Source organism: Malaclemys terrapin, chromosome 2 (assembly GCF_027887155.1).
Source record: "Malaclemys terrapin pileata isolate rMalTer1 chromosome 2, rMalTer1.hap1, whole genome shotgun sequence".
Taxonomy (NCBI): domain Eukaryota; kingdom Metazoa; phylum Chordata; order Testudines; family Emydidae; genus Malaclemys; species Malaclemys terrapin.
In genome coordinates, this window is record NC_071506.1 from 248,316,858 (window position 1) to 248,342,777 (window position 25,920).

General features: G+C 40.1%; 2 protein-coding genes across 8 annotated transcripts in view; one reads left to right on the top strand and one right to left on the bottom strand.

The window, feature by feature from the left end:
* NSUN6 (NOP2/Sun RNA methyltransferase 6) overlaps positions 1 to 6,603 on the bottom strand; it is a 36,161-nt gene extending 29,558 nt beyond the window's left edge. Inside the window, exons 1-4 of one of the 2 annotated variants that reach the window (XM_054020632.1) lie at positions 6,513 to 6,603; positions 3,496 to 3,595; positions 2,325 to 2,480; positions 132 to 211 (exon numbers count right to left, since the gene is read on the bottom strand). In XM_054020632.1, the coding sequence (XP_053876607.1) occupies positions 132 to 211; positions 2,325 to 2,480; positions 3,496 to 3,570 (311 nt within the window). In that variant the 5' untranslated portion in view covers positions 3,571 to 3,595; positions 6,513 to 6,603. Of the gene's footprint in view, positions 1 to 131; positions 212 to 2,324; positions 2,481 to 3,495; positions 3,596 to 6,310; positions 6,401 to 6,512 lie in introns of those variants that run through there. The other variant, XM_054020631.1, reaches the window with a different exon arrangement.
* Positions 5,665 to 25,244, top strand: ARL5B (ADP ribosylation factor like GTPase 5B). 6 transcript variants are annotated; one of them, XM_054020635.1, is made up of 6 exons: positions 5,665 to 5,872; positions 13,961 to 14,021; positions 15,364 to 15,511; positions 20,091 to 20,174; positions 21,937 to 22,088; positions 24,377 to 25,244. In XM_054020635.1, exons 3-6 carry the CDS (start codon positions 15,368 to 15,370, stop codon positions 24,423 to 24,425), a joined length of 429 nt encoding a protein of 142 aa, XP_053876610.1. In that variant the 5' UTR covers positions 5,665 to 5,872; positions 13,961 to 14,021; positions 15,364 to 15,367; the 3' UTR covers positions 24,426 to 25,244. The 6 variants fall into 6 exon arrangements, with proteins under 6 accessions (XP_053876610.1, XP_053876614.1, XP_053876612.1 ...); XM_054020639.1 differs by lacking the exon at positions 5,665 to 5,872 and adding an exon at positions 5,891 to 6,164; XM_054020637.1 differs by lacking the exon at positions 5,665 to 5,872 and adding an exon at positions 6,581 to 6,655.
* The last annotated feature ends 676 nt before the right edge of the window (positions 25,245 to 25,920 follow it).

The window sequence follows — 25,920 nt, forward strand, 5'->3', positions numbered from 1 at the left end:
ACTGCATATTTTGGCTTTATAAACACTTGCAACTTTTTAATGGTGTCTAAGTTATCAAAAATGGTTAATGTAAAACCTATCGTGAAACTCAGTAACACAAATTTAGTTGTTAAAGTCTTAAAATTACAAACCTGGGTCCAATGACAGGAATGAGTAAGATGTCCTGGAGTTGTGGGTGCTGAAGAACTGGCACACTAAGACCTTTAAATTGCTGTTGAATTTTTAAAAAAATAAAAACATTAACAATGCTTTAAAAAGTACTTTATTGTTCTTGGAATTAATTTATTTTTCAGTTCACACTTTATACCTGTGAATGGTAGAACAGTCTTTTAAGTGATGAGAAGCTGAGAAATCCTACATTATAAAATGCTGTATATTATAAATACTCAAGCTAAAACACAGAGATAAATTAGTACATTCAGAAATGCCAAGACCACAATAGGAGTCATTGACAGGATTCATTACAGAGCACAGGAGTGAATCCTGAACATTCATATGCTCCTGGAGCCTATTTTTTCTGGAACTAGAAGTCTGGGCCATGCTACAAACAGCCAGACACACTATCACTAATAACAGCCAAAGAAAGGCTCAAATTAGATGAAGACTTGCTCAATGTATTCATGTGGAGATCTTTCCTATTTGACATCTCAGATGATGCTCATTTTGATGGCTCATTTCAACTGAGAGGGATGTGAGAAGCTGTGGTTGAGTGTTAGGGACCTGATTTCATATTAATTTGAAAAGGCTCTAAACTGAGTTGCCATTTTAAAACTGTTCCTAGACTTTCATAAGCGGTGTCTTTCCACACATCCCAATAACTGGAAATCAGTGCGCATCTTATAAAGAGGTATTTTCTCCTTTAAATTGTATGCTTTGTGATGTTATTAAAACAGGCATTAATGTTATAGCTTTTTTTTTTTTTTTGGAGTATACTTCGAATTAAAACTGTTTATCATCATGGAAAAGCTAGCTGTATTTCTGTTTTTAGCAAAGCATTTTCCCTTATAAAGCAAAATATTTGACTAAAATACCAGTTCCAGATTCCTAGAATGAGTTGTATGATAAAACAAGCATAACTCATTACCCTCCTAGGAAATAGTTAGAGTAGCATCAACTGCTTTCGCATTACAGAAACGTCTTGGCTCCTGTCATGCAGTTGCTGTCTGTAAACCCACAAATATCAATATTTTATTTATTGACGAACCAGATCTTCTCAGAAAGACTGAAGAGATATGGTAGGATTTCTAAACAATTTATTTTCGGACCTTCTGGCTTACAATTAATTATCTCTGTCAGATAAAGACAGTCATGAAATAAATAGAACAAAATAAATCCAAAAATTTACTAAACAACAAAGCATTTTCTAACAAGTTACACCAGCAGGGGGGAATCGCTCAAATTATTTGGATACTTGGTTTCGTTCAATTTCACACACTTTTTAAATAAGACAATGCAACATCAGTTCATTTTTCTGTCACCTTTTATTAAAAGCAAGCTCTATACTTGTTGCATATATCTTCTCGGACTACCAGTTTCTATTTCTGTTGTCTTGTCTAGATTGCAGTGCCTTCCTTCTACATTTGTAAAGCATTTAGCACAAAGGGGCCCAAATCCTAATTAGGGTCTACAGGTGCTACTATAATACAAATAATCCACGAGTATAATATGATCCTTATTTATAGATTTTAAATTTCTGAAGGAATGTGCACGTTTTGAAAATGAAAAGGGAGAAATTATGTTTCTCTGACTCAATTGCTGGTATTTTTTATTAGACCTTATCTACAATTAAACTCAAGTTCTTTAGAACTTTGCAAAAAAAAAAAAAAAAAGTGTCTTTTCTCCTGTTGTTGAAAGCACCTTTGTTCTAGGGTACTATGGGTATTTTTAACTTCCTTTGATGTATCAGATATTGACTAGTATTGGACTTAACTGACAGACAGGGGCGGCTCTAGCTTTTTTGCCACCCCAAGCATGGCAGGCAGAATTCGTGGGACTGGCAGACCTCCTGCAGGCAAGTCGTCGAAGGCTGCCTGACTGCCGCCCTCGCAGGGACCAGCAGGGTGTCCCCCGCAGCTTGCCGCCCCAGGCACGCGCTTGGAGCGCTGGTGCCTGGAGCCGCCGCTGCTCACAGACTCTACCTATGTTTCCATGTGACTCTGAAAATGCTAACAGGATTTTAATCCCAGCACCAAACTGAAAGTAGACATATCCACCAAGTTTAGGAATTGTTTCCATTATTTGAAAAAAGGCATTTGCAATCAGCTACAAAACCAGAAATCATGTAGCTATCTTTAGTGATAACCAGGAAACAAAACTGCACAAACCTTGTGGATCTCTTCAAACAGCAGATTTTTCACTTGTTTCACTGAAGCTAAGTGAGTGTTAACTCTAACAGTTGTGAAAGCTGGAGGATGAGACAGATGATTTAACAGAGATTCATATTTCCTCTCTGCTTCCAGAGTGCCTAAAGCACTTATGAGCTAAAAGAAAAAAAGATATATATTAACAATACACGGCTTCATGCAGTAGTGCTTGTTGTACTCAAAGTTTAAATCAACTATTACTTTGTATACGTCATGTAATAGACACTCAGATGCATGTGCAGCTCCCACTGACTTCAGTGAGAATCACATACGCATACTTGAGGGCAGAGTCTGGCTGCTGAAAAGACCAGTCTATTTATTGAACAAGAGTATTCTAAACAATCTGATATTGGAACAGGCATCAGAATTAATCTTCATTGATTTGATATTGCTCTATTAAGTGGTATGCCTAGCTTGCTGTACAAAGCAAACAGGTATACAGAGACAAAAAAAGCAGACTACAACTCAAAGTTGTGATGAGTTTGTGTGATGGATGAAGAAGGCTTGAAATTTTTTTTTTTTTTTTTTTTTACAGTAGAAATTCAGGTAGTTTGTTTACTCTGTGGGAAGTGGTGGGTGTTTGTTTTTTTTCCTTTTTGATGGGGGGATGGTGGTAGTGATTGATCTTGGAAGACTTTAAAGAACACTAGAATTAGTAGATTGTGATAACTCAATATGAGTTTTCTTGGAACTTTTTAACTAAACATTTATTAACAGTATATTCAGTTTATTAAAAATCCCAAAAATTTAAAAAAAAAAAATTCTTCTTATATCTATATTCATACTTTTAGAAATCACACATTAGACTAGTCCTTGTAACTTCTAGATGGAATTAACAATCCTAGGCCCCAATCCTTCAATGAGCAGTGTACAGACTCCTGAATCCACACAGGACCATTGAAGTCAATGATGCTCTGCATGGAGGTCATTACAGGATCAGAACCCTTTGCTGAAAAGATCTCTCTAACTCTAAATACTAAAGATATACTTTTATTGTGCGAGGCATTTATCAGTAACTTTATACAAAAAATAAAGTTAAAAGATTGTAAATGTCTGCATAGTTCAGCATTCAACCAGTGAAAGGCAAATTTGTTTACACAGGCTGACTGGTTGAGTAATCTTTATCACATACCTCCTTATTTCTAAACACGTTCCCAAGGTATTCTTCAACTTCTCGTTGCAGTAATATTTTTGAAAAAAAAGACATTTTCCTTTATAGTGCAATAGCCTTCCTGGTAAACAACAGCAATAAACGCATTAATGTTTTCTTTATTAGAGATATGTAATTTGCATAATTCATAATTAAATACCCAAATGAAAAGGGCTGCAAAAATTCAGGATGTGTTGTGTATGATAGTTATTCAACAGTACCATAAGAAAATATATGGGACATTCTGAGGCACATAATTAGGTGTGTCATGACATTATCTCCTCCAGGTGTCTCACCAATGTGAATATTTCATCAAAACAATAAGAAATTTTTTCAAAACACTGATTTTTTTTTTTTTTAAGTATTACGGCTCACAGTAAAGTGAATGGACTTGCATAACTTACTAAAACCCAATGCAACTTTTTACAAGATGTATCCCTAAGTTATGAGTTACGGTGGTGTTTGTACTGGCTAGATGATGCAGTTGTACTTTTATTCAGAATTGTAAACATAGCTCAGGACACACCTACAGTGCAACTATTAATTGTATTTTAACATGTGCTAATTAACTATTAGAAATTGCATTTTACACAAAGAATTAATTCTAACAATCTGATTATTCCATTAATAAATTGCTTGCCACCATAAAGGGACAATGATAATAAAAAAACCAACATCACATTCATGTAAATTGTTTTATCACAACTATAAAGATACTTTATTTTGTGGGGAGGACTGTACACAGTGAATGGTTTTAAGATACAATTGTGTGATCTTTCGTTCTTTCTGAACAAAGCATTTAATGTCTTCTCAATGCAAATAAGTTATGTATCATTATGTTCATTTATCTATCTGGTATAGTGTAGTAAATGGTAAATAACTATTATATTTGATATTTTTCAAATGTTCTTTCCAAAGGTGTTTGCCAAATGTTAACTAGAAGATCTACCTTCCATTTTCCTGTGCAGTACATTTGCCCTAAATTATGCATCAGGGACCCTCCACAATATTCTCCCCTCCCTACCCAAAGTCCAATCCAATCATCCTAGTACGTGCTTAATATATTTATATTAACTTTTCTCAAATTTAAAAATTCCAGTATACTACGTATCATTTATAACAATGAGTAACTGCACTGCAGATGTCAGGAGAAAGCAGCTAAGAAAGGAATGCTTGGGACTTTTGGCACTTAAGAAAGCATCTGAGATGTCTTGGGTTTTTGTTCGTGTCAAGGAAGCAGTCGAGGTTTTTGGTACAAGAAAGGTGATATCACTTTTGGGCATGGGCAGAGACTAGGTTGGTGTAAGAGGGGGGTTGAATTGCTCATTCCCAACTTTAGCAACCCTTGAAACAAATTACCTGCCCCACTGCACCCTGTCCCTGTATCTAGCACTATGTCCCAGGACCAATAAGCACACTGCCTTGATATTTCTACTAAATTTAACCACCACTTAAAGTTAATGTTTCCATTCAAAGTGTCATCAAATGTTAGCATTAATATCTTAGGAACTGTCACATTGTCTCATCTCCAAGCTAGTGTTTCAGAATGTTTACAAGTCAGTAAAGATAGGGGACTTTTTTTTTTTTTTAAAGAAGTCTATTCATCATGCTTCAAAACTGAAACATGATGAATAGACTTCTTTTAAAAAAAAAGAACATCTTTTTAAAAAACACAGATTCTCAAAACACAATTAAGCACCAATTTAAATCAAATCTGCAAACTTGTAGAACTCAGGTCTCCACTTAATAGTGTTACAGTATGAACACTGTACATAAAGATGCTGATATGAATATTTTCATGGTATAAGTGACCTAAAACTTCCAGACACGTCTCCACAAAAAAAGTGGTAATAAGTCTGATCTGGTTTAGCATTAGGTATAGTATTTCATGATGATAGTCCATTGGCAAAATGGCTTGCTTTCATCCCCTGTATGTATGGTATGGAATGCATAAACTCCCTCCAAGAACAGGCCAAAAAAGTAACCAAGGGTTCACTGAATTAATACCAAAATGTGCAGCTATAATGAAACTGCTGAGCTATGTGACAAGATAGAAGTGTTGGTATTGCCATGTAACTAGTTACATCGATATTTTTATTTTTGTAATCCCTTACAGGCTATGTGTTCAATGGCCACGTTTTCAGGCACCTGAAGATACAGACAGGCAACAAGTGGAATTTTCAGAAATGCCTTGGTGCGCAACTCCCATTTAAATCAAAGGGGGGGGGGAGAGAGTCTCGGTGTTTATCTGCCTCTTTAAGCGCCTAAATCCCTCGGAAAAGCCCAGTGAAGAGGAAGTGACCGGGGCAGCTCCTCCCGGCCAGACTACGCACGGCAGGGCCCTCCCTACGGCGAGCAGGTGGGGCACACGCATCCGGGCCGGTACTGCTAAAGCAGCAAGGATTTTCGGTGCCCAGGCTCCGGGAGGGGTTGCACCGGGTAACACTAGCGAACGGCAGCACGTTCGCCATCCCCCGCCCCGGAGATGGCGCTTGGTCACGTCCATACTCCGGCAGCTCCGGGGACAGCTACTCCACACCGGGCCCCGCGCACTGCAACGCCCGTCCTCCGGACAGGGAGCCGTTCGCGCGGAGCCACTGGGCTCCGCACCGCGGAAAATCTGGGGCCCGCGGGGGAAGCGCGTCTCCCCGGTGAGGGGGGCTCCAGCCTCCCGACCGCGCTGGCCCCACTCCAGTGTTGGGGGGGGGGATGAGTCCTACTGCCCCTTCGCCCACAGCGACTACGGAGCCCCCCCACCCCCAGCAGCAGCGCTCCACGGCCTCTCACTCCCGCCTACCTTCCGCCTCTTCCGGAGCACGGGGAAATCTCCGCCCCAGCCTCGCTAGGGACTGGTCAGCTGCCAGCGCTTCTCTAGCGTGATGCCAACTTTTCCCAACCCAGCGCTAAACATTTCCCCGTCTGGTGAAAACCTGGGGCTCTGTGAGTAACACGTCTCCACTTGGGAAACCGGGAATTTTCATTCAAAACGTGTTACTCACAGATTCCCAGGTTTGGGCGCTTTCCCGGGATACCGAAGCACTGCTTGCCGGGGCACTAGGACCGCGGGCAGGAGGCGAACGCAACACCGAGCCCCACGGCTGAGGGTGACGCCACGTACTATTTTTTTCACGTAAGGGAGGAGGTAATGTGCGTAATGACGTTGCTGTTGGGCCACGCAGTGACGCAAGGCGGGCGGGGGAGGCGGGTTAGAGGGTGGCTCCGCCTACTTGGCTTTCTGGGCTCTGTCCCTTGGCCGGGGCCAGCCGTAGCCGCCGCCGTCGAGTTACTAGCGCCGGCCGGCGGCGTCCGTGCCCCTTTGTGGCGTGGGGACGCTCGGAGCGTGACGTCGTCCGGCCGAGCCTAGTCTAGCCATGGGCCTGATATTTGCTAAGCTGTGGAGTTTCTTCTGTGACCAGGGTGAGCAGCGTCCGCCGGGGGCGGGGCTTTGCCGGCTTGCGGGAGCCGCTGGGAAGCGGCCGGGGGGGGATCCCGGCTGTGATGGGGAAGGGTCGGGACGCCCCTCGAGTGTTGAGGGAGCAGTTGGGGGGTTATCTCTGGGAGTTGGGGGGAGGGGAGTTCCTGGAGTGTGTGTGTGTGAAGGGGGGGTCGCGCGGAGGGGGGGAGGTTGTTGGCTGGCATTGAAGGGGAGGAATACACAGGGTTGGGGGGGTCGTAGGCTGGCATTGAAGGGGGGAACGCTCAGCCTTGGGTGTGGGGGTCGTAGGCTGGCCTTGAAGGGGGGGACGCCCAGGGTGAGAGGGTATCGTAGGCTGGCACTGAAGGTGGGAGGTTGAGTTCAGTAGAGGGTGGGCTAATGCACCCTATTCTTTCAAACTTATTTTCTTATCACTGTAACAGCAGAGGCTTTCAAGGTCTCACTAGCTAGGGTTCCCCGCTCCTTCTGAGTCCTATTCTGTGAAACTGTGCATCCAAACTGCGATCAGCTGGGAAACAGTGCTGTTAAAATAATGTAATGTTGGCTGTGTCAAATTGAAAGGGTCGAACTTTCAAAGTCTGTGTCTTTGCAAAGTAAGCTGTCATGGGATAAGAGGGAAGGTTCTCTCATGGATTGGTAACTGGTTAAAAGATAGGAAACAAAGGGTAGGAATAAATGGTCAGTTTTCTGAATGGAGAGAGGTAAATAGAGGTGTCCCCCATGGGTCTGTACTGGGACCAGTCCTATTCAACATATTCATAAATAACCTGCATAAAGGGGTAAACAGTGAGGTGGCAAAATTTGCAGATGATACAAAACTACTCAAGATAGTTAAGTTCAAAGCAGACTACGAAGAGCTACAGAAGGATCTTTCAAAACTGGGTGACTGGGCAACAAAATCATCATTAGAGATGTTGAAATGCCAATATTGATCCTGGGACATCCAGCCTGCCCCTTACTCCTATGGCTTGTGAAGCCATACGTCGGACACCTGGACAGGAGCACTTCAACAATAGGCTCAGCAAGTCCAAATGGCAGTTGAATGTGCTTTTGGCTTTTTGAAGGGTCATTGGCACAGTTTGCTCACTAGGTTAAACTTCAGTGACAAAAATATTCTCATGATGGTAGCTGCCTGCTGCATGCTTCATAATATGTGTGAAGCAAAGGGAGAGAAGTTTCCACAGGGTTGGGGCGTGGAGGTGTATAAGCCGTCTGCTAATTTTGAGCAGTCGGATACCAGGGTTACAAGAGCTCAGCATGGAGCAGTGCGTCTAAGGGAGTTTTTGAAAACCCATTTTATTAATGACACACAGTGACGTGTTGCTTTTCTATTTTGTGCTTGTCAATAGTCTGAACATTGCTGTGGCTGCTGTGTGTATAGTAATGTAACATTGGAAATACACTTCTTGCTTTCCTCTGTCAATGACTCCCAACACTCACCAACTAGAACCTCTAGAGCTGTCTCCCAACCTACTGCTGGAGAGACAACCCCACACTCCATTCAGCTCCTGGCCCCTCCAAAGGCACTACTGCAGGGAGGAGGGGGATGTGCACTTGATGCCCGGGGAATGGGCTGCAACCCACCAACTCATCCTTCATGGAGAGCCACCACAGTGGTTGTCATGACTGAGGGGAGTGTGGATTACTGCTTACAATGTGGAGGGGATGGGAGCCAGGGTTCCTGGGATCTAGCCACAACGCCGGCTCTTGCGAATTCGTTCACCCCCCCCATGCCGCAGTTTCCCTATCCCTCCCTATTCCCCCCGTGCTTTGAATTAGTAAAGATTTCATTTTTAAGAAATGGACTTTTATTGCACACACCTGTAAACAAAAATATGTGACACAGAATTAAACCTTGGAAATAAGATAAATGTGTTTCTCCCCTTTCTGTTCAGAAACACACCGGCCTTGCCTGTCACGCATCAGTGTATGTGCGGCTGTGATTCTGTGCACACACACCCTCCCCCCAGGGTTGAGTGGAAAGGATATTGCACTGGCCCCCCATGCCTACTGGAATGTGTGTGGGGGGGGAATGGGAGTACAGTGATGTTGGGGCCGTAGAGCTTCAAGGTGTGTCTCCTGGAGGTCAGTCAGACACCTTAATATGTCTGATTGTTCCTTCAGAATCCCCCAACGTCTCTTGCTGCATGCCACACTTATTCTCCTGGGCTTTTGTCCTGCTCATAATGTCATTTTTTTTTTCCCTGTAAGAGTAATCCTCCACATCCTCTGGTCAGTGTCCACTGTCCCAGAGGCATTCATTATCTCATTAAACATGTCATCGCGCGTTCTCTTTCGCCTTCGTCTTATCTGGGAGAGGCTCTCTGACGGTGTGGAGGAAGAGTTGAAGGCCCCACTTTCAGCTGTAAAACATGCAAAGCACAAAGGAACAATTGTCAGTGCAGACCCAGTATCCAGTGCAGATTTGCTATATAAAAATCACTCCCCAGAATCCACGCAAGTGTAAAGCAGAACATTTTCATTTCTACAAGATATTCATTGAACTGGTTTGCCGTCCCAGCCGTGATGAGTACAGCTGGGGGACAAGGGCACTGGAACGTCTGCAGAAGTGGGGGGGGCAACCCTCAATGGGATCATAGTGGCCCAGGGGCCATGCCCCTACCCTTGTTAACATGGGCATAGTGTGGAGGTCAGGGACCAACGTTCCCCCTCCCAGACTGCATGCCTTGACAGGGGCATCACTGGGGATTGCTTGCTATAGCCACCACAACATATTTGTTAACCTCCCCCCATAGCTGCTGCTGCTCTCTGGCACCCAAGGCACCACCCTATGCCCAGTCCAAAAGCTGGATCCAGGCAGAGGTAAGCGCCTACCATGGAGCCCGGGCCACTGTGGGGTGGGGAGGCCCAGACACTCCACCTGCCCCGGGCAGAGGTATGGGGTGCATGAGAGCAACCCCCTGGCCCATATCCCTGCACCCCGCCTGCCTGATGCTTGCAGTTTGAGGGGGAAATGTTGACCCCTGCCACCCAAACCACAGCCATGTGAAAAGTGGGCAGTGATGGCCCATCCGATTCCAGTGCCCCTGTCCCATTGTCACCCCAGGTTCTGGAGCTATGGGGAGGAAGGGAAGAGGTGAAAAATGACTGGGCGGGGGCACACAGACACTAGTGTTTGCGGCTTGAGCAATTGAAATGAATACTACCACAGTCTCCTGTAGGTCACCCTAGCTGATATTACGTTCTTGAGGGTAACGTAGGTGACAAGGGAACAGCTGCTGCCTGCGTCCAGGTATCAGGGGGTAGCCGTGTTAGTCTGTATCTACAAAAACAACAAAGAGTCTGGTGGCACCTTAAAGACTAACAGATTTATTTGGGCATAAGCTTTCGTGAGTAAAAACCTCACTTCTTCGGATGCATAGAGTGAAAGCTACAGATGCAGGCATTATATACAGACACATGGAGAGCAGGGAGTTACTTCACAAGTGGCGAACCAGTGTTGACAAGGCCAATTCAATCAGGGTGGATGTAGTCCACTCCCAATAATAGATGAGGAGGTGTCAATTCCAGGAGAGGAAAAGCTGCTTCTGTAGTGAGCCAGCCACTCCCAATCCCTATTCAAGCCCAGATTAATGGTGTTGAATTTGCAAATTATGCTCCTGTGCTATGTACTGTGATGATGCTTACCAAATTAATACTGGAGTGGCTTGGGAAAGTGTCCTACTACAGTGGAAGAAATAAGGCAGCCCTTCAGAGGAACCTTCCACAAAATATTGAGATCTCTATGAAGGATTCCCGGGACATCCCTGTGTACCTAATTCTTAGGGTACCCTCTGCTTTGCTGGTCCAGACAATGAGAATCAGATAGCTGCTTTACCTCCACTGGTTATTTAAATAAAAAATAGCAAATAAGAATATATGATCCCACAATATTAATTCTAAGTGCATACTCAATAGAGATTCCTTCTCTGGCATCACACTCGGCCACACTGCATTGCGGCGACTGGCTGGACTGCTCTGGGGTTACAAACAGTTCCTGACTCTCCAGGACAGTGGATCCCCTGCTTGCCTAGAATCATAGACTATCAGGGTTGGAAGGGACCTCAGGCCTGTCTCCCATCTTCCTCCTCCTCCTTCCTCGTCCAGCACCACCTTCTCAATCTTTTCTGCAATGGCCTAAGACTCCGACTCTGAGGTATCCATGTGGCTCTTGGGGGTCATGGTGGGGTCACCGCAGAGCATAGCATGCTGCAGCTTGTAAAAGTGGCATGTCTGCGGTGCTGCACCAGGGTGACTGTTCGTCTCCCTTGCCTTCTAGTAAACCTGATGCAGCTCCTTTACTTTCTCTCGGAACTGCTGCCGATCCCTCTGGTAGCCCTTCTCCAATATACTCCCAAGAGAGCTCACAGATGTCCATATTTCTACAACTTGATCTGAGCTGTGCCTGGACAGCTCTTCTCCCCATACACTCAGGGAATCCACCACCTCCTGTGTATTCCAGGCCAGGAGTGCTTTTGGAGCATGGAGCTGGTATGCTCAGCTGGGCAGACAAGCTTTCCACCACAAACAAACAGAAAATGGGAATTCAGAGTTCCCGGTCCTTTAACAGGGGAGGGGCTTTTCCTGTGTACCTGGCTGCTGGGCAGGTGAGTTGAGAACGGTGACCAGAGCAGTCATAGTAGAGCATTGTGGGACACCTCCTGGAGGTGAGTTAAGTTGACATAAGCAACGCAGTGTCTACACTGCCACTACGTCAACTTAATTATATCGACTTAACTTATGCATACACCTCTGGCGAAGGTGGAGTAATTAAGTTGACCTAGCAGGCGAGTTACGTCGGCCGGAGGGACATGGTAGTGTAGACACAGACATTATTAGGTCTACTTAAACTGCCTTATGTCAACCCAACTCTGTAGCGTAGACCAGGCTTCAAAGATGGCAAACTTAAAGTGGCTCAAAGGAAATAATTTTTCACACTGTATAATTGGACTATGTAACTCATTGTCACATGATGGCCTCTTATTAAGTCTAATGAAGTACCATTCTATTATGATGGGCTGCATCTATTTGTTCCTTATACAGTAGATGTAATAAATATTTAATAGTCCTCGTTGAGTATTTTTAAGAAAAATTATTTAACTTTCATAACTAAAATTCCAAGGCATATCAATGATTATAATACTTTGTTATAAATCTAATGAGTATGTACCATTTTTTCAGAGTAAGCTGTAGCTTTCCATCCATGTGATGTTCTGAATACATGGACTAAAATTTTAAATATGACTTGTTGAAGCACATGTTGGAACCCCATAGTTAAGTTTGAGTTTTAATTCTATTGTAACTCTTCATCTGTTCATGGTTCTGTTTTGTTTTGAACAGAGTAAAAATACCCTTTACTGTATTTTCCAATCCAACTTTGCACATGCATAGTGGAAAAATCAAAACAGAAGGCTTGTGGTAACTTAACCTGCTTTGTAGCTCCCTTTGTTGTTGTATAGTGGTTCTCAAAGTTTTGTACTGGTGACCCCCTATCACATAGCAAGTCTCTGTGTGCGACCCCCCCCCCCCTTATTACAAACACTTTTAAATATATTTAACACCATTATAAATGCTAGAGGCAAAGTTGGGTTTGGAGTAGAGGCTGACAACTTGTGACCCCCCCCCATGTAATAACCTCGCGGGGTCCTGACCCCCAGTTTGAGAACCCCTGTCGTTGTGGATTTTTTTCTTAGTGTGAAGAAAATAGTTGCCATTTTAAGGCTATGAATAGTCTTGTATATGTACAGTAGCATGCAAAAGTATTAATGCAGCATTTGGCATATCACTGTTTACTCCTGGGGGAATTTTGCGCCATGGCCCGTGTGCAGAATTCATGACCCCCCTGCTGAACCTCCCCACACCCAGACCCCTCTGGGGCAGGCCCAGGCCTTATGCTGTGTCAGGATCGGGTGCAGCCTCACCGAGTCCGTGTCCCCAGGGTGGGAAGGCTGGAGGGTGATTTCCCACCTTTGTGCAGCCAGTAGATTGTGCTCCCCACTGCCATGCTGTATTTATTTATTGACAAAACTTTCAGAATTTTGAATTATTGTGTGCAGAGTTTTTAATTTTTTGGCGCAGAATGCCCTCAGGAGTAACTGTTAAGTAGTCAAGCGCTTGGGGTTCAGGAGTTGCAGTGCTAAGAGTAGAAAGTTCAAACTGAACTCCTCTCCCTTATACTTACCGTATTTAAATGGGTATCTTCATAGTCTTAAATAATTTATCAATATATGCAATCAATAAACTGGGGCATCTCGTTCAGCCTTATATGGTGAGTTAACATAATATTATATGCAGTATTTAGATTTGATTGAGTTGCAAGAAAATTAGTTGAGTTGCCAATTTCTTCAGTTTGCCAGCTGTAAATATTCAACTTTAGTTTTTGATCTATTTTTAGATATTACTAAAATACTGGTCATTCTGTAATTGTGTTCTTAACCTCAAGTACTGATATTCTCTCTCACACACACGCACACACACACATATACCATTTCTTTTTGTCTTGCTTTGTAGATCTAAATTACATACAGTCTTCATATTTGGTTTAACTTCTGAATATAAAATGTATAAGATATTTCACTTTGTGACACATATTCTAATAATTTTCATGCAAACTGAACATATCTTAAAAAAAAGTACATTGGCAGAACCAAGTTTGCAAGTCAACGTGCAGTCTCCATGTTCTTATGACTACTTTATTTCTCAAGCTTAATTTTGTACTAATGCTACTCTTTTGCATGAAACAATTTGTTTTTTTTATCAATAATCATTCCTTTAAAATAAAACTTTACCATGGACTTAACTTATGTCCCTTGTAAGTATAACAACTCTTTCTGGAGATACAGATTTGTGGTTTTTTTAGTCAGGAATCTTCCATACTCTGTGCAGGCTGTTCACCTAAAACAGACAAGGCGTCTTTGCTTTTTTTTAATATCAGAAAAGTGGTTAATAATTGGCTAATGGTATCTTTGGCTGCTCACAACAGCTCACCTTTTTTGTTTTTTTGTTTTGCAGAACACAAAGTAATAATAGTGGGACTTGACAATGCAGGAAAGACCACCATTCTTTACCAGTTGTAAGTATATGAGCTATTTAAAACTTCTGTTTGTTTGATACTTTCACTCACAATTAATGTATGGGACCTGACTGAAAACTGTGGGGAACCCAGCTTAGCTTGTCTAAGGAAGGTATTTGTCATTCAATAATATTTAAGTTTTGTGTATACAGTAATAAAATAGATACAGGTGTTGAATTGTTTAGAGTTGAGCTTCATGTTAATCAGATACTCAGCACAGAGTATCACAGAGTGTTCTCGAGGACAAAGAATGAATCGGTAATCCTTCTGCAGTTGAGATCTTTGGTAATTGATGGGTGGTGAAATCCTTTCACACATTGGTGAAAGCTTCCAGAAAGAAACTTAATTTAAAATCCATATCTGCCTTTATTTTTAGTCAGTTTGCAAACCCACATACAGACAACTATTTCCAAAAGAAAAAAAAATTGTCATCTCCTAGTCAGTCATGTCACTGGTGGAACTAATAGTTCCTTCAGAATAATATTTCATCATGCTTCTATGGCTCCTGCAATAGAGGGCTATGGGTCTGGTGATGTCACTGTAGTTAAAATCAAAACAAACTCTTCCTTATCTCGCAAGAGGGTATAGGATAAATCTGTAAATACTTGGGAAGTGCACAATTACTACGATGATGGAAGTGGTATATACATTTAGATAGAAAGAAATAGAGTGATTTCCTGAAACCTTTTCTTCTGTACTCTACATTGACAAAACAAACCATTGTTTTAAAGTTGGTACTGAAGTATTTTCAGCTGCAGATACAGAATTTCTTTCAGAAGCTATTGTGAAATCAGACAACCTTTACATTTCCCAGGTGCTTTGACAACTTTATCTTCAGATTATTCTAGCAAGATTCAAAAATACTGTCTTTAGTGATGGTGACTTGTTGGATCATGGCAGCTTTTGTTTTGTTCTTGTTTTGAGTACATTTTTTAGACGACTACTAATGTTAACAAAGTGTTAGTCAGATTTAAGCTTTACTTTTCTGTACCAGACGTTCATGTATAATTGTATACCCTATTTATCCCTATCTACATTATGTACTACTACAAAGGCAGATAAAAGGGCAGACTCTTCACTCATTGATTGTAACTCATAAAATTCACCCAAACTGAATAAATCTTTCACACACAAGATGTCTTTATATATCTTCAATAAAATAATAATGTTTCTTTAATAAAAATTTAGATGAAAAAGACTGTTTTAAATAATTGCGTTACGTGAACAAAAAGGATTTACTTTTGTTACAACAAACTTGTCACAATATACATCTGATACATCAGGAAGTTTCAAGATATTGCTAATTTTTTTTTTTTTTGTGGTGTGATGTTGTTTCCATTAGCTTAATGAATGAAGTGGTCCACACATCTCCAACCATAGGAAGCAATGTTGAAGAAATAGTAGTAAAAAATACCCATTTCCTTATGTGGGATATTGGAGGACAGGAGTCATTACGGTCATCATGGAATACCTATTATTCAAATACAGAGGTATGTGAAGTTGCCCCCAAACTACAAAATAAAGCAAATAAATGTAAATTTCAGTCCTGATAGCTTGGGTGGAGATTACATTAATGGGATATGGAAGAATATGCGAGGACAGAATTTAGGCTCAAATGCAGTAAATGATATAAAGCAGTGGTTCCCAAATTTTAACAACCTGTGAACCCCTTTCACTAAAATGTCAAGTCTCGCGAACCCCCTCCTAAAAATGAATATTCCCCGGGATTTTCTTCTTTACCTGAGTATAAATTATAAAAGCAGTGATCTTGGAAATATAAAATTTGTTTTTAAGACATGCTTATTACACACTATTTATTATTCATTACTATTTATCATTACAGTATTTTTATTATATTATGAAAATGGCAGCACTCTTCCAAGATCTCACTTTTGTAGCTTGTATCACTTTGAATAAGTATGTTATAAGACAAGGCTCCTATGTTTCATCAAGGAGTATCAGATGTGAAACAGCATGAAGGTATTTAAGAAGCCAACTCAAAGAGTTCCTCCTACACAGTCATTCAGGTCTTGAGTAGTCCAGGCAAACAACACACGTTATGACAAAGCTTAAACTTGTTCTTCATAATAATTTTAAAAGCAATACTAGCTGCCTATTTAATTTTAAAAACAGCAAAAAATATCCACCTCCCTTTCAATTTCTTATAAGGAGTCTTGAAATTTAAATCTCCTTAGTGTGATAGATATGCTTGCTTTGATCTGTTTAGCTCTTGGAAGTCCAGGGGCTCCAGGCTGCTGGCCCCGTGCTGCCTGCAAACCCTAGCGACAGCTCTGTCCGCCATTAGGGATTTTTTTCCCAAGAACCCCCTGTAACATTTCGTGAACACCAATTTGGGAACCACTGATATAAGGTCATGGCTCTGTATTTTCATTAAATCAAGCTTTTAGTGGTTCTCAGCCAGGGGTCCGCATACTCCTGTGGGTACACAGAGGTCTTCAACTCATATAGGTATTTGCCTAGTTTTATAACAGGCTACATAAAAAGCACTGGCAAAGTCAGTACAAACTAAAATTTCATACCGACAATGACTTGTTTATACTGCTCTATATGCTATACACTGACATGCAAGTGCAATATTTGTATTCCAATTGATTTATTTTGTAATTATATGTTAAAAATGAGAAAGTAAGCAATTTTTCAGTAATAGCATGTGGTGACACTTGCTTACAAAATCAGAAATAAAAGTTAAAAAGTAATTTTTTGAGTGAGGTGAAACTTGGGGGTATGCAAGACAAATCGGACTCCTGAAAGGGGTACAGTAGTCTGGAAAGGTTGAGCGCCATTGTTTTAGTGGAACAAAAGTTGTGTGTCAAGTGAACAGAGTAGTTCTTAATGTATTTTAACTAGAGAGCTAGATCTGCATGTCTAAATATGTGTATTAGCGTAGATACTTCAGGATCAAGAGATAGATTTATTTATTTATTTTGAAATTTGTCACCTGCTGCTAAGGCACTTTGTAATTGATTACTACAATAGAAACAAAGATACATTATGTATGAGTTTCAAATGCCTTGTAATAAACCTCTACATGAGGGGATGCTGGACTTGATGGTTCTGAAGCAAAAAATGGGATCCTTTGGCACACAGCCAGTTTCCTGGTAATACTTAGAATACTCTTTCATCCTATTCTAGACAAATGATATTATTTGTCCTCTGGGATTAAACAGTGCAGTTGGGCCTGCCAGTCTGTGTACAGCTTGTATTTTAGATTTCACTGATTTTACAAGAGTTTTGTTTAGCTCAACACAGTTTTTAAGTGAAACTGTTTTCTAACTTGTTTGAGGAAAAATAAGAGCAATACACACATCACATTTCTCCAAGTGAATGCAAAACTTAGGTGGGGATGGAGACCACTAGTGAATGGTTTAGCTTCTGTTCTCATGCGGAGTAATGTTTTTTTGAAGCAGTGACAGTAGTGGAAAGAGAACAAAAGTTTTGCTAGGCAGCACTGTATAGAAATGGTCAGCAGCTGCTGCTGCATTTATTCAGGGGACAAAAGTAACCCCAGCTGAGGTGGGAGGAATGATATAGCGATAAAGCTGCCATTGACAGAAAGGTCAGAGGTGACTTCAGCTGACCAATGTATTGTTTCCACTTTGGTTTATAACACCGCAAAGATCAACATGTTTGGGTTTTTTTTTTTTTAATTGCTGACACCTAATAGAGCTGTGCAGCATGTATTAAATCTCCATAATTTCCGTTTGCATGTGCAAACTTCTGTCATCTGTCGCAAAGATCTTCAGACATGTTGATTTTTAATACCTTTAATAAAAATAGACAAAATAGTTTAGAAAAGAACAAAAACATACACTACCTTATTGTTGAATAGCCATTCCACTTTCCAATAGGCTGCCTCCCTGCTACCTAAATTTGTTTCTATGCTAGTCCCTGCAGCAGGAGCTCTTACACATCACTTCCCTCAGGCTAGCACTGGAATTCTGCTTCACCCAGAAAGACCGCCCCAGAGCTTTGAGTGCTGCCTGTCTTGCTTCAACAGTCAACTGGTGCTGCTAACAAAGTAGTATAGATTGCTCTCCTCCCTTTCAAGAAATTGCAATCATTGCACAACACTCCAAGACTTACAGTGGTTGGAATTTGGGGAAAGAGCCTGAATCTGTTAAAAACTATCCCAAATGGTAGCATGAAGTCACTTAGCCAGCTTGCCTTCTACCAACAGCTTCACACAGGGGAGACACTATAAGGCATTGTTTCTTTTGTGTTCAAATGGAACCTTTTCCCAAATGTTTGTAGTTTATACCAGATATGACAGTTTAACTTATTATGATGGCTGGTAATCACAGTGCGAAGGTCCGATATAATAGGACACAATGAGGAAGTGCCATTGTGATAGTTGCATTTTTCATTCACATTTTGAAGAATTATGTGTAGAAGATTTTTTTTCTTTTTTTTTTTTTAAATTGTGGTCCATGTCAACAGATAAGTAGTTTATCAAACAGACATTCTGATCTTCAGTATTATAATTACATATATTAGTATTATGTCCACTGCAGTTTTACTTTTTTTTGTACAGCCCTAAATTAATCTATGAATCTATAGCCGTATATAACCACAGTTTTAACGTGTAGCTAAAACTAAATGTAATCTTAATGAAACAGTTTTAAAAATAGTCCCAGTTTAAGGCTTTTCTAGCTAGTTTCTCTGGGTAAAAACTATGATTTTGCTTGGTAAAAGTCAGCTCTGGTAAATACTGTCGTCCCTGATTCAGAGCCCGGGTCAGCTGACTTGGACTTGTGCTGTGGAGCTAAATAACATTGTAGATACTCTGGAGCCCAGGCTCTGAGACTGAGCAAGGTGGGAGGGTCTGAGAGCCCAGGCTCCAACCAGAGCAGAAAAGTCTATACTGCTATTTTTAGTCCTGTAGTGTGAGTCCAAGTCAGTTGACCTGGGTTCTGAAACTGCTGCCATTTTTTTTGCTATGTAGAAGCACCCTGAGTTTTCTGTCATAAGCAATAGCAAGCAAAAGGGACTGAGTGTCTCACATGCACTATTGTCCATCCTCCCCTCCTCCTCCCAGCGGTGATTTACATTTCTACTAGCTACTCCGGGTGCCCAGGCCGACCTGCCTGCCAGGGAGTGGCACGTGATCACTCTTGCGGCTTCCCTTTGCTTCTCCATCAGAAGTCATTTTTCTGCAGGGAAGCAAAGAAATCTGCAGGGGACATGAATTCTGTGCATGTGCAGTGACACAGAATTCCCCCACGAGTAAAATACCATAGTGCAATCTCTTTATTGTGAAAGCGCAACTTACAAATGTAGATTTATTTTTTTATTATTTTTTGGTTACATAACTGCACTCAAAAACAAAACTGTAAAACTTTAGAGCCTACAAATCCACTCAGTCCTACTTCTTGTTCAGCCAATCACAAAGAGAAATAAGTTTATTTACATTTACAGGATATAATGCTGCCTGCTTCTTATTTACAATGTCACCTGAAAGTGAGAACAGACATTTGCATGGCACTTTTGTAGTTGGCATTGTAACGTATTTACATGCCAGATCTGCTAAACATTCATATGCCCCTTCATGCTTTGGCCCCCATTCCTGAGGATATGCTTCCATGCTGATGACACTCGTTAAAAAAAGTAATGCATTAATTAAATTTGTAACTGAGCAACTTGGGGGAGAATTGTATGTCCCCTGCTCTGTGTTTTACCCGCATTCTGCCATATATTTCATGTTATAGCTGTCTTGTATGATGACCCAGCATGTTGTTCATTTTAAGAACACTTTCACTGCAGATTTGACAAAATGAAAAGAAGGTACCAATGTGAGATTTCTAAAGATAGCTACCGCACTCGACCCAAGATTTAAGCATCTGAAATGCCTTCCAAAATCTGATTGGGACAGAGTGTGGAGTATGCTTTCAGAAGTCAGATGTGTTGGTTAGAAAAGTCCAAGTCTGTTATGCATAAAGAACATTTACTAACCAATGAGTCTGTTTTGCAAAGGTCAGACTACAGAAAATACATAGGTGAAACCTTGTTTACATGTAGTCTGAGAAAAACTTTTTCTTTTATTTTCCCTAGTTCATCATTCTCGTTGTTGACAGCATTGACAGAGAACGACTTTCTATCACAAAAGAAGAACTTTACAGAATGTTGGCTCATGAGGTATATTTAAAAACTCAGCATTCCAATACTTTTGGATTGTAGGCTTACTTTTTTGTTAGCACCCAAATAATTATAAACATGAAGACTTAACCTTTTAAAAAACAAAGTTGTTTCATTAGCATAGGTATTGATGTACATTAACTGTGCTTTTTAAAAATTTTAGATTGTCGGTGTCTAGACAAGAACAGTCAGGATATCATGAAAAATACATGCTCCATGTTCTAACACTCTTAGGAGGGTTCATTCTATTGTAACAAGGTAGCAGTTTCTTTTATAAAAGTTATACAGATTATAAAAATTTTTTATATGTTTAACTTCATGCTGTCTGACTTGTACTGTTTTTCCTTCCTCTGTCTTACAACTACAGCTAAAAATGAAATTTTGAAGAAGCTTGAAAGCTTCTAAAACAAGTTTTGAGATTAGTTTTCACTATTGCTTGCATCCTATTAATGTAAAGAATCATAAATAGTGTTATAAATGGTTAATCTTTGGATTTTGCCTTCTTCCTTTCTGATCTAAAATGAAGTTTTGGCTATTAGCAGTACTCAGTGTTATCTGAGTGATTCATAATCTTTTTCTAAAAATGAAAGGAAATTGTCTCTAAATGGCTCGGGTCAATAAAAATAGTTTTTGCTCTGGGGTTGGGGGTGAAAAATAAATTCTAAAATAGATGGTAAGAAGCCTTTTATTCAAAATCTTCCCCATGATTTCAAAATGGATCCCAATATTGCAAACACCTATTCAAATACTGCCTCAGCATTGGTGGGGGGGAAGGACTACATGACCTATCAGGGTGCCTTTCAGCTCTACATTTCCATGATTCTAAGAAGTCTTAATTCATGTGAATTGTCCTGACGACTGACTTTAGTCAAACTAGTCTATAAATTAGGACTACTTGTGAGAGTATGGATTTGCAGCACTGGACCTTAACTTTGCTTTTGTTTCTTTAAAGCATCCAGATATAGAAATGGATCTCCACTAATCCTAGCAGATTAATCGGTATTGAACTCTTAAAATTTGACCTAATGGTTTCTTGATTATGAAATGTCTTTCTCTCTCCTGCCGTGCTCCAAAAAAATCTGCTGCTCCTATTTTTGTTGCCTTAGTTACATGGAAAGTTTAGACAACATTTTAAATGTCTCACATCTAACTTAAACTATTCAAACATTACTCGTAAGAACTGCCCTTTAGGCAAAAGTGACAAAGCTCTTAAGGTATGAGGTGGATTTGTTAAATTATGAAGTATAGTTTCTTCCTTTCCTGTCCTAATAAAATTTCTAAACATTTAAATTTATTATTTAAAAAAAAAAAAAGCGCCTAGTGTTGGAAGTAATTTCAACAGAATGATGGCATGTTTTCTTCGACTCTGTCATTATCTCACCTAAAGATTTCCAGAATGTTCCTCCAATAGTAATCTAATTTGCTGAACGTACTGAGCTGCTTTAGAAAATATATCATTTGTGTCTTTAGATTAGTCATCAGTGAAGTGTGGCAAGACCAAAGGACCAAGAAGTGAAGCAGACCCTAATTTGATGCCTGAGGAATGTTAGTTAGAACAGCTTTCTAAATGAATCATTAAGTTTGTCTTCCACTATAATTTATTGTTGCAATAAGCCTCTCAAAATTAAATGTTACTGCATAATTTTAATATAGAATGACTTTACTGTAACTGTGGAAAAATATATTTAACATTATATAACCTTTAGATTTTTATCATAACATTGGCATCATAAGTACTATAAATATTCTGTCTTGCTTCCAGGATTTACGGAAGGCTGCAGTTCTCATCTTTGCAAATAAGCAGGACGTGAAAGGTTGTATGACAGCTGCTGAAATATCTAAGTACCTCACCCTTAGTTCCATAAAGGATCACCCATGGCACATTCAGTCCTGCTGTGCTTTGACTGGAGAAGGGTAGGTGTCCAGTAATGTGTGTCTAAGTTCAATAATGTAAAATAAATGGAAAACTGTGTGTGATTTAAAAGCCCATTGGCACTGGTCTAGGTCTTCTGAAATAGGATTTTTCCTATTCTCACCTTTGCAGATATAATGACCCTTAAGTGTATCTTCCCCTTGACTGACTTCTGGATCTTCCTTACAGCTGAGTCCACCAGCTTTAGTGTCTGTAATACCCAGGTGACTGCTTCAACTCTATACGCTAGGGCAGCAACTCTGACTTCACCAGAGGGTAAAGAATATAAATAGGGTGTGGCTTTCAGCCTCACTGAGATGATCACTTATGAACCCCATTTTTTCTTGTGTAGGAGCCAACAAATATTTTAGTGCTCCTGGAAATTCCTACCAGTAGACTTCCATCCCTTCATCCTGGAACGTCTTTTTAATGTGCAGTCCTATCAGACCTTATTTTGACTTTTCAGATGTATACTCAAAGACAAGTATGTCAACATTCACTATGACATGAAGACCTACTTTGTTACTGGTGTAAAACCCATTACCTATATGCAGTTGATGTAATTGACTTATTAACTTCTATCTCAGTTATGCCAGCAAAGTTACTAAAATTTAAAACTGAGCTTTCCTCAGACCCCTGGAATTCACAGAACAGACATTCTTGGTGTCTGACAGGAGCTGGCCATTGGTTTTTCTTTCAGATTCAGTTTTCTTAGGTGCCCTAAACATATGCCTTGATTTTCAAACAGCCTCATCATTTGTAGAATTCATTTTGTTTCAGCAGTAAAATAGTAGAAGAATATTCTGTGATAATACTGCCTCAGGGTTTCAAAAGCAGTGGATATAACAGATCATTCAGAAATTAAAAAACAAAAAATCTTCCCCACAATGATGAAATGTGAAGTTTACTTTTCAGATACAGCTGGGACTGTCTTGTGAAGTAAGTATCTGCCTGTACCTCCATCACTTTCCCTGACCTCTCATAATGGGAGGTACTGACCCACTTTTGGTCTATTAATTTTGGGTATTTATTTCCAAAAATTAAGCCACTGACTTGTCCAACTAGCTATTATTATTTTTGCTAAAGGCAACTTGGATAGGTAACTCATGAGGATTTGGCTTTGTGTAAACAGATCTACATTTTCAGGTCAAATTATTTCCTTTCATATTTAAATTGGTGATGTACTTACTGTAACTTTGTTCTTAATATGGATATTCTATGTAATTCCACATTCTCATTTCAAAATTTATTGTAGGGAAGCATTAATTAAGCCAGTGCCTTTTTCTTTAATGTACGCAAAATATAATTTTATTTGTTCATTTAATTTGAATCATTTGAATATTACTTAAAAAGGCTTTCTTTAATGAAAAAGTGGGATCACTCTCTCCTTGGCCCTATTGCGTTACCAAAATTCAGTGTGTTAATGGATAATATAGGGTCTGACCGTATACTACAACCAAAAGAGAAATGTCACTGGCAGTTGTTTTAATCCATCGATATACAACTTTGGTGCTTCTTGGCAGTCAATTTTGAGTTTCAACCAGACATGATTTTGTGTTAGCCTCACCCTGGCATTGAATGAAGATCTAATCTAAGCAGCATTTGAAATGTTATATTTGTGTTAGCCCTAAGGCAACAGTTATCAAACGGTTGGTCGGGACCCCAAAGTGGATCGAGACCCCGTTTTAATGGGGTCACCAGGGTTGGCGTTAGACTTGCTGGGGCCTGGGGCCAAAGCCCGAGCCCTGCTGCCCCAGGTGAAAGCCGAAGCCCAAGGGCATCAGCCCTGGGTGGCGGGGCTCATGTTACAGGCCCCTGGCTGGGGCTAAAGCCCTTGGGCTTTCGCTTTGCCCCCCCCCCCCCCCCCCCACACACACACACACGGGGCAGCAGGACTCGGGGGCTCAGGCTTCAATCCCTCCTTTTGGGGTTGTGTAGTCATTTTTGTTGTCAGAAGTGGGTCGCAATGCAATGAAATTTGAGAACCGCTGCCCTGAGGCATTGTGGTAAGTATTCTGTACTGCCATGTGGGAAACCCATAAAGATTTTTATATCTTTCCTTTCACTCCTTAGATGATATGTATTGAGAGTAGCATGTTTTGGCTCTAGAAGGGAAATTGAAGATGAACTTTCTTTCATGTGATTGGAGCTTTTGGCTCCTTTAAAAGAAATCCTACCGAGGCCACGTGCACCTATAATTGATGGCGAAAGATGGTGCTTTTTGGTAGGATGACTTGTATGAGAGCAAATGGTTAAAAACTTCATTGCGACTTCTCTTATTAATTTTCAGATTATGCCAAGGTCTGGAATGGATGACCTCCCATATTGGAGTGAGATAACTTGTTGCAAAAGAGACTGCATCTGTTTATTCTGTGAACATGAACATTTTCCTGGTACTTCTGGTTGCTACGGTAGCGACCATGTTTAATTTATAATGACAGAAACCTCTGAGCAGCACTTGAATCAAGTGCAACTGAACTGAAACACAAAGTATTTTTAACTTTTTTAATGCACTGCTCTTCCACAGGATGAACATGTGAATCTGTTTCAGTATCAAAGTTCTCCTGGCTATTCTAATTTTTCAGTGGTTGCCTTGTAAGATATCTTTCATCATGGAAAATCTTTCACACTTGATTTTTGTAATGATGCAAACTATTTCTGTAATTTACTACCATAGATAAATTTCTTCATTAACACTGGGGAAAAAAGGTGAATAGATTGATGTTTACCCTAGCATAGCTTTAATGATTTCAAAAGATTGGGCTATGGCTATCTCCAAGGCAGGTTTTAGGTATGTTAAGAATTGTAATAGTCAGCATTGAAACAGTTATTTATGGTTGATATGCTCTTTTCCCCCCCTTCACCACCCCTCCCCCAATATGTGTAACTGAATTTCTGCCTTAAAAGAAAACATGCCCTTTTTTATTCCCATGTAAGGTAAGTAGTTCTGGGTCATATTTTTACCTGAAAACACAACTTTGCCGGGTGGATAAAAATTGAGTTTTTATTTAATTAAAATGCATTTTTCTTTTTAAAAATGAACCAGTTTAAAAATTTAAAATTGACAACATATTAAGTGCTAAATTTAGTGTAATCTTTTTAAAAACAACAAGGAGTCTGGTGGCACCTTAAAGACTAACAGGTTTATTTGGGCATAAGCTTTCGTGGGTAAAAAAACCACTGAAGTGGTGGGTTTTTTAACCGATGAAAGCTTATGCCCAAATAAACCTGTTGGTCTTTAAGGTGCAACAGGACTCCTTGTTGTTTTTGTGGATACAGACTAACATGGCTACCCCCTCATACTTGTAATCTTTTAAAATCACTTAAAGAAAAAAATTCTGCATCCTATATCCAATAAACGTAAATAGTTTTATTTAACTAAGAAACAACTTTAAAATGCTGTTTTTTATATTTGTAATTTAATTCCAGTTTCCAAATACAGCTTAACACAAATCCAGAGCAAAAAACATCTAGTAAATAAATACTTCATTCATCATTTTCTAACAATGTACAAATTAAGAATCTGAGTAAATGTACATTAAGCGATATAATTGTTTAAATGAATGTGTATATCGAATATTTAGCAAATCAGTACCAAATTTAGTGTTGACTATATTTGATTAAACATGTTTTAATGGTTATACCAACCAATAAGAATGAACCTTTCTTTAGGGAAGAAAACTAAAAGTACAAATACAAAACAAGATTGAATTCCTGCTTGCTGATTAAAATAAGGGACTTAAATCACTTCGATTTAAATCAGTGCACCCTACAGCTTTATAAACTACGACTGTGGTAAAACTACAGTGACTATACTGAATGTGAAATGTACTG